Raw genomic sequence first — 15,036 nt, 5'->3', positions numbered from 1 at the left:
TTAGGATTATTTTGCTCTTCACTGGCAGTCAATTAGTAGCCTACGCCTACTCTCGTCCAGTCACGTTGTACAGCGCCATATTTTCTTAATGGAAACCCTGAGGCCTGCATAGGCTACTGTAAAATGCATTTTCCTTTTTTCATGGAATAGAAACACCATAATATGAATAATTTAATTAAGCTACATTTCTAACAGTATAAACAGCACATCAAATTCAATAATAATTTACAAAGAAATTATAGTCTGTTCTAACAAAAAAGGTTTTAAAGTCTCTCGTACAGCCAACATTTAAAACAGTCAAATGCATTCGTAAATTCAATCTCTTCAGACGACATGTTGCGGTTTATTCATTTTTTAATTATTCAATGCTCCCTTTGTTATTTTGTTTTATAACTAAAATGCTTGACTATTTAAAGACATGGATGACTTGTATGCTGTGTGATAACATGCATGATTGATTGGTATACTGTATATTGAAGTAGGCATTTATGCCAATAAGTAAGTTAGGCTAAAACTGCTACAGTAAACAGGACTCTTCGGCCTACAACTCCATGTCATTTCAACAACTTAGCTTCTCATAGATATGCTCTGGTGGTCCAACTAGCATTAATGGTAACAATGGCTGACAGTAAAGTACTATGACATGGCACTTAAACGTGCCATACCATTCCACAGCACCCCGCAAGCTGTGCTGCAGTATGACACAACTTTCAAAGGAAGAACCACTGTAGGATATAGCTTACCTTTTAAGAGGGCGATTTGCAGGCAGAGACAAATAAATGGGTAATCAATTTATTTAAAATGAAAGGCACAACACTCACTCACTATGGTAACCTAACCTATGCGCGCCTTGCTACTTTTCATTGATGATAAATGTTTTTTGATTGCACCTCAACTCACGTCGGTTAAGTGCCCTCTTCTTTCCTTTGTCAATATTTATTATTTACAGACACTGTAGTAAACTATGGTCTAATCATATTTAATTTCCTTGGAAAGATAACTGTTCCGTGATTCTCCGCCCATGCTTGCCTACGCTATTATTTTGAGACCACATATATTGGGCACGTCTCACACGCCCAACTAGGAGAGGAAAGGTAGGCTGCTTAACTTGAAGCAGAGAATTCTGAGTGTGTGTGAATAACTTGGAAGAACGTGTCCCAATTTGGTGTTTTTAAATCACAGATTTTGAAGCTGATTCCCTGACCTGTCAATTTTTTTAATTTGCTGTTTTATGATTTTGTTATACTCTTGTAAATCCTATGGTTTTTGCTAGATTACTTTTAGTTTTTCGTGTTGTCTGTCTGTAATTGTGTAATTACTTGGTGCTGCCTATCTTGGCCAGGAAGCTCTTGAAAAGAGATTTAAAATCTCAATGAGCCCTTCCTGGTTAAATAAATAAAAAATTATGTGACAAAGATGTGTTTTTAATATAATAGGTAGGCTAAAGCATACAAATCAGAAAGACAACCGTTTCCAAATTATCTACGGGACAAAAATAAATCAAAATTGTCTCAAAGTTGTCTGTCTGACCGCCTGCTCCCAACCATGAAAAATGCTGACTGCATAGCAAGGATCTCTGTCGGGACCACAGGTCCTCTATATTACTGTATGTATGGCCCAGCCCAGTGTAATATGACAAGACGAGGTAAGCTATGGTGTGGTTTGTTACTCGGGGAGTGAGAAAGTACAAATGTGCTTTAATTGCCAATGTCGTTTGGGTCTCATTTAATGAATAGGGCAGGCCCAAATGTAATGAGACAGAGGGGGGCTAGCATTTTGTCTTTCAGGTGATTGATGACTGCACATTTCATTATCCCTCCTGTTTGATAAACGCAGCTTCATCAAGTGCCAGACCACACACACACACACACTAGCATCCAAGTACACTCACCCTCACACATCTATCTCCTTGGCGTGAACTTGCAACAGCTTTCGTAAATGGGATATTTGAAAAGAAAAGTTCATACCCCCCAAGAAGCCCTGAGTATTTGGTTCTCCGTTTTTCACTGGCACAAATTGTATCTGTAGCTCAGTTTAGAGAGAGAGAGGGGGAGAAAGTGGTAAAAGAAGACTACCCCCTGGGCACAGACGTCATTTCAACGTCTAGTTTGATTTACATTTTGGTTGAAGTTGTCAACAAATGTGAAATCAACATAAAATGTCAGTCATGTCATTGGATTTATGTTAAGTTTGGTGGAAAAAATACAAAATTCCCTTTAATTACTTTTTGCAAATCCAATACATTTTCCACATTTAATTCAACATATTTTTTTATGAAATGGAAATAGTTTATTCAGAGAGCCAGGGGGCCAGGGGCAGCAGACACATTTGTTTTCACCATTGGAATAGGGATGTGGAAATATAGTGCATGCATCATATCTGCAGGCCCCAGATAACTAGCTGCCATTGCTTGCATGAGCCAAGATGGAGAGGCTTTTCAGTGGCTCCCACTGGAGAAACACAGTGGAGCGTGCAACTGCCGGTTAGAGTGGTTCTGTTGCTTGTGTCTATTCCCCCACGCAGAAATTATGAGCTTCTGCCCTCAATCTGGTGGATACCACGAGTCTCTCTCTGTCTCTGGCCAATGCAGTGGTTCTCCTCTGCCTGTAAGAGGTGATATTACCTCTCCCCTTCCTCCTTTCTCCATCTTGTCTCATATTGAAGGCTTTTTGCAGTGTTCTCCTCTGCTCCCTGTACACTCATAGTATGAGTTGCTATTCTCCATCCTCTCGGGCTCCTGGCTAGTAGGGACTTACACTATTGCCACTTCTTGTCCTCCCTCCCTTTCTCTCGCTTTTTCATTGTCTCATTCACCTAACCTTTCCCTCACAGCTCAGCACCCAGCATTAACTCTCCTCACAGGTCTCCACTGTACTTTCCTTCCTCAATTTCCTTCCTCAATGGGTCCGTAATTGGCTCTATTGCCTCCTCTCTTTCCCTAATGGTCTATTCTCCCTGTCCCTTCTTCCCCTCCGCCGGGTTGCTGCCAGTGGGCTTTGTCTGATATCAGAACTACAGTAGGAGGAGAATGTTTTTCATGGCTTTCCCTCTGGTATTGTGCGGCAGGTCTTTGCCGTGTGATAGCCTCGATGAATAATTTCCAATAGAGTCCCTCTGTGGCTTGGCAGGGGGCTAATCCCTGCAGAGGAGAGAGAGAGAGAGGGGGGGAAGAGAAAGGGAAAAAGCGGGACAGAGAGCGGGACAGGGGGATGAGCGAGTGCGAGGGAAAGGGTAGAGGGAGCGAGAGACTGACTGACCAGGAGAAAAGATGTTTAGGGACCTGGAGAGAAGACAAGATTTCCAAATGACATCAGTTTGACCGCTTGTAAGGAAATAGAAAGCTGTGACTGTCGAATTGTAACAGCCCAGCACTGCGATCATCCCCTTTTACCACTTCACCAAATCTTTCCCGAACGTTACTGTTCTGGCCCATCCTTTGCTTTATCTTCAACGCTCCATTTCACAGTTTTTCTCTTATTGAATTAAACTCTAACAGCGTCCTTTTTCTGCCCATTCCCAAAGCATTTGGCGATTGGCGCATAGGCTATTTGGTGTGCGTACATTTAGGCCCAAGCTTAGGCTTACGCACTAATGCCAGATAGCCTAAAATAATATAATAAACTTAGCTACATGGCCAATAGTAATTTATAACCTTCCTCTTACCTTCAGTGGTTGCTCCACTAAATGTTTTGAGATTATGCTGTGGGACATAGAGGTAATTTGTAGTTTAGTATGGTACTACTTCATTGCTCCAGACCAGTGCAAGGGGGAGTTAGAGCACTGATTATGCTTTTGGGTCCTACTGTGTCTCTAACTGAAAATGAATGGGCGACATAAACCTAAATAGAAACTGATAATTGTGCATGACTTCAGTATTACTTACTAACACTGTTGTAACAACTAAGGTTTTAATTTTTACATTTTGTTAGGATTATTTTGCTCTTGCTGAAGAATGTGTTCTTAACTGACTTGCCTAGTTAAATAAATGTGTAAAAAAAATATATTATATATATATATTTTTAAATTGGCCAAATCGGTGTACAAAAATACAGATTTTCCGATTGTTATGAAAACTTTAAATCGGCCCTAATTAATCGGCCATTCCGATTAATCAGTCGACCTCTAGTTAGGACCATAACCACGAGAGGACTTGAAAATGAGCCGGAGCTGAGAGGATCACCAAAACTAAAGGTATTTTGGTTTCAGTGATTTTTCTTCAGTGATTTTTCTTTTTAAAAAAAATGTATATAGCCCATCATTGTGTAATAAAATCGATAATTAAATAAAGGTTAAATAAAATAAAAAAGTTCTATATTGTGTACTAAAAAGTAGAATGTATTTTTTGTAGAACATACAACCATGCTGAAAATCATCCGTGGAGATCAGTTGACAAAGGACTGGACATGGGCCGAACCTAGAAAATGCATGGTTGCCAAGAAAGCGGTTAGTTTGACTTGATTCTTCAAATGTGTACACAGCATTTGTGTGTTGGAGACGCTTTTAATTCTTCATTGATCTACCGTTTCTCTTATAGGCCATTGTAATCGATGGGGGCTCAGAGTGGTACCATTCTGCTCATCTGATGAAGGTGCACACGGATCAAATTTTGAAGACCGAGATCGGAAAGATCAGAAAGAGAAACCTTATCTGAGAGCAGAGATACGGGCAACAGCTGATGCATTTGTTCAGAGCCAGGCGGCATTGGCGGAGATTCAGGTGTTTAGGAATGAGATGGCGTCACAGTCCATGCCAGGCACACCTGTGAGCTCTGGAACTCCACCTCCAACAGGCAGAGTCAACTTACTTTGCTGGTTCATCAGGTCGTCGGTTCACCCTGACATTTCCAGTCCTCTTCTGACAACAGAACTTGACCAACTGCTCACCAGGCACAGCAAGGGCCGTCTGGACCGTTACGCTGTTCTGCTATAGCCTAATAAACAAATACAGGTGGCTTATCTTCAAAATGCGTTATTATCCAAATGTAAAAGCATGTACTGTATTTATTCATCAACGTCTTTATGCTTTCGTTAATATAATAATTTAAAAAAAACTATTTCAAAATGACGATGTTTATTTAGTTATGGATCCATAATGAATTATTATGGGAATAAATATCACTGAATTACAGAAATATTGGAACAAAGTTGTCCAATGAAGGGGAACAAATTGTTGCTTACTGGAAAATACTCATGGTCACGTTGTACAGCGCAATTAGCAGGGCTATATTTTGGCCTTTTATGGGTGGCGCACAACTAGCCCAGCGTTTCTCTCCCTCTAAAAACAGAAATAAATGTTTTGGACTTTACACATTATTTTGCCCTTTTATTCAGATTTTTTAAAATCAAAATAACCTCCAAAATATTGTTATATATTATCAAGTTGCTGGCACAGTCATATAGACCGGCACTTACATAAAGCTGAGTGACTCACTCATTCATGGCTTTGGATCAAAATAAATACGTACCAACATTCTTTCTGATAGTCTTTAATGAATAAATGTTTTGGTTATCCTGACCTGGACACCATGTACAGTACTATAATAGTATTATAATATCCCATTACCAAATGCTCTCTGTATTTTGATACTTTGTGGATGGGGGCTCCTGAAGTGCAAAATGCCTTGCTACAGATGCAGGTTCGACAGGGTTGACCCATGAGGCGGCTTTTTGTTTTAATTTAGAATCGTTTTATATGTAATTTTTGGCAGAGAGTCACGTAATATTTTTTGATTATACCATAGGCGACATGAGTCTCACTAGTGTTGAGTAATGTGCTGTTAAAAGTGGTGTAGGTCTTATTTATTTAAAGAGCATATTGAAGTTAGAAGCAATAGGATTTGAAGCAAAAGCCTACAACCATTTTAGCACCTTTTTGCGCTGCTCTGAGACAAGCATGGGGACTGGTCTTGATAAATCAATGAGATTTTTATTTTAACTTAATCTCCGTTTGGTTATTGGTTAGACTAGAATTAGGGTGTAGCAATGTTATGCTCTTAGTGTAACCTTTTATTTAATTAGGCAAATCAGTTATGAGCACATTCTTATTTAAAAGGACAGCCTACTCCTTCCTCCCCATCGGGGAATTGAACCCCGGTCTTCCGCGTGCCCACACAACATGGGTATTCTTTAGCTAAATAGCCCAGTACTACAGCCTACTCGTGACCGTCACAGCGCCATATTTTCCGTTCCATCCTAATGGATACCAAGAGGATTTTTCATTTTTCTTGGAATAGAAACACCATAAAAAGCTAAATTCATAAAATCAGTCCCACATACTATGTTCTTACAATTTTTTTTTTTAACTTCTTTGGGATAGGGGGCAGCATTTTCACTTTTGGATGAATAGCGTGCCCAGAGTGACATGCCTCCTACTCAGTCCCAGATGCTAATATATGCATATTATTATTAGTATTGGATGGAAAACACTCTGACGTTTCTAAAACTGTTTGAATGATGTCTGAGTATAACAGAACTCATATGGCAGGCAAAAACCTGAGAAAAAATCCAAACAGGAAGTGGGAAATCTGAGGTTTGTAGTATTTGAACTCACCCCTATCGAATACACAAAAATCGCTGAAGTTGGAGACTTTTATATCCCTCACCAACTTCAAACATCTGCTATCTGAGCAGCTAACCGATCGCTGCAGCTGTACATAGTTTATCGGTAAATAGCCCACCCAATTTTACCTACCTCATCCCCATACTGTTTATATTTATTTACTTTTCTGCTCTTTTGCACACCAGTATCTCTACCTGTACATGACCATCTGATCATGTATCACTCCAGTGTTAATCTGCAAAATTGTAATTATTCGCCTACCTCCTCATGCCTTTTGCACACACTGTACATAGACTCTCTTTTTTTCTACTGTGTTATTGACTTGTTAATTGTTTACTCCATGTGTAACTCTGTGTTGTCTGTTCACACTGCTATGCTTTATCTTGGCCAGGTCGCAGTTGCAAATGAGAACTTGTTCTCAGCTAGCCTACCTGGTTAAATAAAGGTGAAAAAAAACAGTGGGATATGGTTTATTTTGCACTTCCACTAGGCGTCAACCGTCTTTAGAACTTTGTTTCAGGCTTCTCATGTGAAGGGGGGCAGGATAGGAGTTGTTTGACTAAGGGGTCTGCCTGCAGCCCCTTTCTCAGTCACGCGCTTTCACTTGAGAGTTAGCTCTCGTTCCATTGCTTTTCTACAGACAATGGAATTCTCAGTTTGGAACGTTATTGAAGATTTATGATAAAAACCATCCTAAAGATTGATTCTATACTTAGTTTGTTTGTGTTACAGGAATTAAATTCCTTTTATTTTTTATTTAACTAATTCAATTCAACACTCTGTCCACTCCTAAGAATTTGTAAGACCCGTATTTGCATAAAATGGACAGAGACCAGTCTCAAAATCAATCCGTAGCGTTTATTCTCGAGAGTACTGAACACGATACAGTTTACCACAGATTATAAACTGAAAATTACGACATTAGTTTTCGAACTGTCCCGTCTCTTCTCCCACCCTGGTACAAAGGCAGTATCTCAAGCCTTCCCACATCGTCTCCCTACCAATTTAATATAATTTATGACCGAGCCAAGGTCTTCCTGTGTAGATAAGCATTCTAGCCAGTCTGACGATAAGTTCATTCATTTCTACCAAGGAACAGACAGTCATTGTTCTAATTCTTGATTATATTTACACACATTATATTCAGTACTAAGATTAAAATAAAATTCATACATCTATACAGTAACATAATAGTATTCTGATTAGTCAGTCCTGATTGAAATGTATACATAATTAGTAATTATAGATAAAAAATCCCTTAACAGTTTGACAAGTTGCTTCGACCTGTAATATAACTTTTTGAACGTTTCGTCCGAATGGACCAGATCGCGCTTTTGGATTTGTTTACCAAACGCCCTACAAAAGAAGCTATTGGACATAAATGATGGACATTATCGAACAAAACAAGCATTTCTTGTGGAACTGCGATTCCTGGGAATGCATTCTGATGAAGATCATCAAAGGTAAGTGAATATTTATAATGCTATTTATGAATAATGTTGACTACCCAACATGGCAGATATTTCTCTGGCTGGTTTGGGCTCTGAGCGCCGTTCTCAGATTATGCTTTTTCCATAATGTTTTTTTGAAATCTGACACAGCGGTTGCATTAAGGAGAAGTGCATCTAAAGTTCCATGTATAATAGTTGTATTTTCATCAACATTTATTTTTAGTATTTCTGTGAATTCATGTGGCTCTCTGCAATATCACTGCATGTTTTGGAACTACTGAACGTAACACGCCAATGTAAAATAAGGTTTTTGGACATAAATATGAACTTTACCAAACAAAACATTCATGCATTGGGTAACATGTAGTCCTATGAGTGTCATCTGAGGAAGATCATCAAAGGTTAGTGATACATTTTATCTCTATTTGTGCTTTTTGTGACTCCTCTCTTTGGCTGGAAAAATGGCATAGTCGTTTGTGGAGCTTTCGCTGTAAAGCATTTTTGAAATCAGACACTGTGGCTGGATTAACAAGAATTTAATCTTTGAAATCGTGCCTACTACTTGTATGTTTGAAAATTAGATTTATGATATTTCTGTTGATTTGTATTTGGCGCCCTGCAATTTCATTGGCTGTTGGCGAGGGGTTCCGCTTGCGGAACGGGGTTAGACAGTCCTAGACAGGTTAACTAGGCAAGTCAGTTAAGAACAAATTGTTATTTACGAGGACAGCCTACTCCTTCCTCCTCGTCGGTAATTGAACCCCGGTCTCCCGTAGGACACAGGGATTCTTTAGCTAAATAGCCCAGTACTGTACTCCCGCTAGCAGAACTCCAATCCTAGACAGGTTAAATTCTTTAGTACAGCCACTATTGAAGGCTATCAAATGCTTCTCAAAGATGCCCTCTGGTGGTCAAACTAGCACTAACTAGCATTATTGGTACCAGTGGTTCACATTTAAATAACGTGCCATAGAATTCTGGGGCACCATGCAAGCTGTGCCGCAGTACATGGAAACTTTTAAAGGACAAACCACTGTAGATAAGAAGCTCTCCCTGAAAGAGAAGGGATCCTTAAATGAACAGTGATAATTATCGTGAATAGCAATACTACTCCACTATTGATATTACAATGGCCACTACTAAACTCGCTGATGAAAACAAAGGAATAATTAGCATCAACAATGAACTTTTCAAAAAAAAACAAAATAAATTATATTATAATCAGACTCTGGTGTTTAGGAGAGGCGAAGGTCGAGATTCATGCGTCCTCTGAAACACAACACTGCACTGCTTGTTGACACACTGCTCGCTTACCTCGGAAGCCAGGCGCACCAATGTGTAGGAGAAAACACCTTACAACTGGCGACCAAAGACGCCCGGCCCACCACAAGGAGTTGCTAGAGCGCGAGGGGACAAGGACATCCCTGCCGCTGGACGAAGATGGGCCAATTGTGTGCCGCTTCATGGGTCTCCCAGTCATGGCTGGCTGTAACACAGCAAGGGATCGAACCCGGGTCTGTAGTGATGCCTGCGAGGCATTGCCTTAGAACGCTGCGCCACTCGGGAGGCCCTATTGGCATTTGTATTCTTATATAATAGAGTAGAGATGTCAAAGCAAAAAATATGCCCTAAGGTTCGCCAAAGTACGTGTCGTTTTGCAACGCAGGTAGTTCAGCGGGAAATGCACTCGAACCCCCCGCAACCAGTGAGTGTATATAAAACATATTTCATTCAGGCTGCAAAGGCATTGGTTTCCTCCTTAACTAGCTTTAATGGAGTTCAGCCAAGTAAAAAACTGGGGAAATGTGCAAACTGTCTTTAATAAAACCCAGTAGCTTGTGTACAGTGTTTAGCCAATCAGGTTGCACCAGTCTGTTGTTTACCCATGTCTGAATGCTGTACACAACGTACAGGAGTAGCATTAACCACCCTAGTATCGTAGTGGAAAATGGTATTCTAATAAGACAGTACGTAGACCAAACAATTAGTCAATTTGTGTGAGGAGAAATAGAGGAAACTGTCCCGACGTGGCGATGGCTCACAGGCGCGTCGTCACCGTTCATTTATAAGCTCAGTGATCATTACCTCCAGGAGAAAACTATTGCAGTTTTCCAGCTGATTGATCTGCTTTTTTTGCCTCTGGCCATGACAAGTGGTTGTTCTTGACTGGGGAAGCAGAGCCCACAGTATTCTTAGTTCCTTCTCTACTCCACAGCCAGCCATGAAGAGTTATGCAACTGCAGGATATACAGTAGACTAGAGAGCTTAGTCTGCCAATGACCCTATAATGTTTTTTTCAGGACTATATCTTGTTAATATATTTAGATGCATTTTTCATATGCATATAATTTGTTTATGGCTTAATGCAGATGTATTTTTTTTATAGTGCTGCTATTCATTTTTTATTTTATACAGAAATCGTGTGTTCGGTCTGCGTTTTTATTTTTGTGATTTAAAATGCAAACCGATGCCAGAATATCAAACTGTTGAGTGCATTTTCAAGTCTCTAGTCTCTTCACACAAACGCTCCCAGCACCTGTCACACACAGATGAGACCTGGGTTCAAATACTATTTCAAATATCTAATTTACTTTCAAATGCATTCATACAAGTAAGTGTTCATTCAGCTAGTTGAATATTTTAATGTATTTGCAAAATATACTTGGAAACTATTTTAAATACTCAAATACACTATCTCAAATGCACTCCCATACATTTAACCCAGGTATTGAAAAATAGTATTTGAAATACACTACTGTTCAAAAGATGGGGGTCACTTAGAGAAGTCCTTGTTTTCCATGAAAACATACATGAAATGAGTTGCAAAATGAATAGGAAATATAGTGAAGACGTTGACAAGTTTATACATAATGATTTTTAATTGAAATAATAATTGAGTCCTTCAAACTTTTGCTTTTGTCAAAGAATCCTCCATTTGCAGCAATTACAGCCTTGCAGACCTTTGGCATTCCAGTTGTCAATTTGTTGAGGTAATCTGAAGAGATTTAACCCCATGCTTCCACAAGTTGGATTGGCTTGATGGGCACTTCTTACTTACCATACGGTCAAGCTGCTCCCACAACAGCTCAATAGGGTTGAGATCCGGTGATTGTGCCTGCCACTCCATTATAGACAGAATACCAGCTGACTGCTTCTTCCCTAAATCGTTCTTGCATAGTTTGGAGCTCTGCTTTGGGTCATTGTCCTGTTGTAGGAGGAAATTGGCTCTGTCCACAGGGAATGGCATGGCTTTGCAAAATGATAGCCTTCCTTCTTCAAGATCCATTTTACCCTGTACAAATCTCCCACCATCTTAATATTTTATTTTTATTGGTCAGTCTGAGATATGACTTTTTCTTTGCAACTCTGCCTAGAAGGCCAGCATCCCGGAGTCGCATCTTCACTGTTGATGTTGAGACAGGTGTTTTGCGGGTACTATTTAATGAAGCTAACGGTTGAGGACTTGTGAGGCGTCTGTTTCTCAAACTGGACTGTAATGTACTTGTCCTCTTGCTCAGTTGTGCACCGGGGCCTCCCATTCCTCTTTCTATTCTGGTTAGAGCCAGTTTGCGCTGTTCTGTGAAGGGAGTAGTACACAGCACTGTACGAGATCTTCAGTTTCTTGGCAGTTTCTCGCATGGAATAGCTTTCATTTCTCAGAACAAGAATAGACTGACGAGTTTCAAAATAAATGAATATTTTTCTGGCCATTTTGAGCCTGTAATCGAACCCACAAATGCTGATGCTCCAGATACTCAACTAGTCTAAAGAAGGCTAGTTTTATTGCTTCTTTAATCAGAATGACAGTTTTCAGCTGCGCTAACATAATTTCAAAAAGGGTTTTCTAATGATCAATTAGCCTTTTTAAAATTATTAACTTGGATTAGCTAACACAACGTGCCATTGGAACACAGGAGTGTTGGCTGCTGATAATGGGCATCTATACATCTACAGTATAGATGACGCAAAACGTTATGTTTGGCGTAAAAGCAACACAGCTGAACACACCATCCCCACTGTCAAACATGGTGGTGGCAGCATCATGGTTTGGGCCTGCTTTTCTTCAGCAGGGACAGGGAAGATGGTTAAAATTGATGGGAAGATGGATGGAGCCAAATACAGGACCATTCTGGAAGAAAACCTGATGGAGTCTGCAAAAGACCTGAGACTGGGACGGAGATTTGTCTTCCAACAAGACAATGATCCAAAACATAAAGCAAAATCTGCAATGGAATGGTTCAAAAATAAACATATCCAGGTGTTAGAATGGCCAAGTCAAAGTCCAGACCTGAATCCAATCGAGAATCTGTGGAAAGAACTGAAAACTGCTGTTCACAAATGCTCTCCATCCAACCTCACTGAGCTCGAGCTGTTTTGCAAGGAGGAATGGGAAAAAATGTCAGTCTCTCGATGTGCAAAACTGATAGAGACATACCCCAAGCGACTTACAGCTGTAATCGCAGCAAAAGGTGGCGCTACAAAGTATTAACTTAAGGGGGCTGAATAATTTTGCACGCCCAATTTTTCAGTTTTTGATTTGTTAAAAAAGTTTGAAATATCCAATAAATGTCGTTCCACTTCATGATTGTGTCCCACTTGTTGTTGATTCTTCACAAAAAAATACAGTTTTATATCTTTATGTTTGAAGCCTGAAATGTGGCAAAAGGTTGCAAAGTTCAAGGGGGCCGAATACTTTCGCAAGGCACTGTATGTATATATTCCATATAAAATCAGCCGTTTCAAGCTACAATAGTCATTCACAACATTAGCAATGTCTACACTGTTTTTCTGATCAATTTGATGTTATTTTAATGGACAGAAAATTAGCTTTTCCTTCAAAAACAAGGACATTTCGAAGTGACCCCAAACTTTTGAACGGTAGTGTAAGAGTTAAACATTTTTCCAGACTATTTGTGTTTTCCAAATAACCATTCAAATACTCAAATAAAAGTACTTGTTTTGCGGCTGTTTATTAGAAAATACTAAAATATACAGTCATTTTAAATACCAGATACACGTATTTGGACGCAGGTCTGACAAACACACACACATATCTGGTAGCGTGGGCCTGACCACGAGGCAAGGCGGGGTGTGTGGATTAAAGTGTTTGGATTGGATGACTTCCTTGTCTGTGTTTGGCTGGTAGTAACCTGGGAGATTTAGAGTAAGGTGTCAGGGTTGCCTGATGTGACCGTAACCCATAATCTCCTGCTTCACTCACAGGAAACCACAGAGTGGACCCATGATTAATCACACCACACACAGATCTATTCCTCAGGGGGTGGTGTGTGTGTGTGTGGGGGGGAGGGGCTCATCTCAGCAGCCTGCCAGTACATCAACCATACTTGCTTCCAACACACATATGACATTACTTTCGCAACACACTTTCTCTACCTTTAGACCTCTACCTTTAAACCCTGTCCCTGGCCCCTGTTATTAAACACACTTTAGACCAAACCCTGTCCCTGGCCCCTGTTGATAAACACACTTTAGACTAAACCCTGTCCCTGGCCCCTGTTATTAAACTCACTTTAGACCAAACCCTGTCCCTGGCCCCTGTTGATAAACACACTTTAGACCAAACCCTGTCCCTGGCCCCTGTTGATAAACACACTTTAGACCAAACCCTGTCCCTGGCCCCTGTTGATAAACACACTTTAGACCAAACCCTGTCCCTGGCCCCTGTTGATAAACACACTTTAGACCAAACCCTGTCCCTGGCCCCTGTTGATAAACACACTTTAGACCAAACACTGTCCCTGGCCCCTGTTATTAAACACACTTTAGACCAAACCCTGTCCCTGGCCCCTGTTGATAAACACACTTTAGACCAAACCCTGTCACTGGCCCCTGTTATTAAACACACTTTAGACCAAACCCTGTCCCTGGCCCCTGTTATTAAACACACTTTAGACCACAGGCAGCCGGTGGGGATGACTGGTTCATTGTCATGACTGGAATGGAAAAAATGAAATGGTATCAAACACATGTTTTTTTTTCAATTCACTCCATTCCAGCCAATATTATGAACTGTCCTCCCCTCAGGAGCCTCCTGTGCTTTAGACCCAAACATTGTCATTGGCCCCTGTGGTTATACACACCACTGCCTGTTACTGTACAGTAGGGCCCCATGGGGATGAACTGAAAACACACCTGGACCTGTAGACTAAATTCAGCTGAGGCTGTGGTCAAAACATGGCTGGGCCTCTATTCCAAACACACCTGGACCTGTAGAATAAATACATCTGAGGCTGTGGTCAAAACATGGCTGGGCCTCTATTCCAAACACACCTGGACCTGTAGAATAAATACAGCTGAGTCTGTGGTCAAAACATGGCTGGGCCTCTATTCCAAACACACCTGGACCTGTAGAATAAATACAGCTGAGTCTGTGGTCAAAACATGTCTGGGCCTCTATTCCAAACACACCTGGACCTGTAGAATAAATACAGCTGAGTCTGTGGTCAAAACATGTCTGGGCCTCTATTCCAAACACACCTGGACCTGTAGAATAAATACATCTGAGACTGTGGTCAAAACATGTCTGGGCCTCTATTCCAAACACACCTGGACCTGTAGAATAAATACAGCTTAGACTGTGGTCAAAACATGTCTGGGCCTCTATTCCAAGGCTCTGTTTCAAATCCATTGGTTCAAAGCAGTTCTCACTCTTATCTCCCCTGTGTGTGTTTCTCTCTGCAGGACCAATCAGATGGTGAAGATCCTTTACTCCTTCGGCGTGTTTGTCAGCTTTGCCATCCAGTTCTTCGTCCCGGCGGAGATCATGATTCCCCCGGTCCAAGCGAGGCTAAGGAAGAGCTGGAGGGCACCCTGTGAGATGATCCTCAGAGGCCTGCTCGTCTGCCTGACCTGTGAGTACCTTCTCTCTGTCTATAGTGTGTATATATGTACGTGTGTGTGTGTGTGTGTATGTATGTGTGTGTATATATATATATATATATATATACAGTGCCTTGCGAAAGTATTCGGCCCCCTTGAACTTTGCGACCTTTTGCCACATTTCAGG

General features: G+C 40.7%; 1 protein-coding gene across 4 annotated transcripts in view; it reads left to right on the top strand.

Moving 5' to 3' along the window:
* Positions 1 to 15,036, top strand: part of slc36a4 (solute carrier family 36 member 4) — a 249,142-nt gene that overhangs the window by 64,835 nt on the left and 169,271 nt on the right. For all 4 annotated transcript variants that reach the window (XM_036965570.2, XM_036965569.2, XM_036965574.2 and 1 more), the window contains exon 11: positions 14,712 to 14,881. In XM_036965570.2, coding sequence (XP_036821465.2) covers positions 14,712 to 14,881 — 170 coding nt within the window. The remainder of the gene's footprint in view (positions 1 to 14,711; positions 14,882 to 15,036) is intronic.

Source organism: Oncorhynchus mykiss, chromosome 27 (genome assembly GCF_057628025.1).
Source record: "Oncorhynchus mykiss isolate SJ-2025 chromosome 27, ASM5762802v1, whole genome shotgun sequence".
In the NCBI taxonomy this organism is placed as follows: Eukaryota; Metazoa; Chordata; class Actinopteri; order Salmoniformes; family Salmonidae; genus Oncorhynchus; species Oncorhynchus mykiss.
This window is presented reverse-complemented; position numbering and strand designations above follow the sequence as displayed.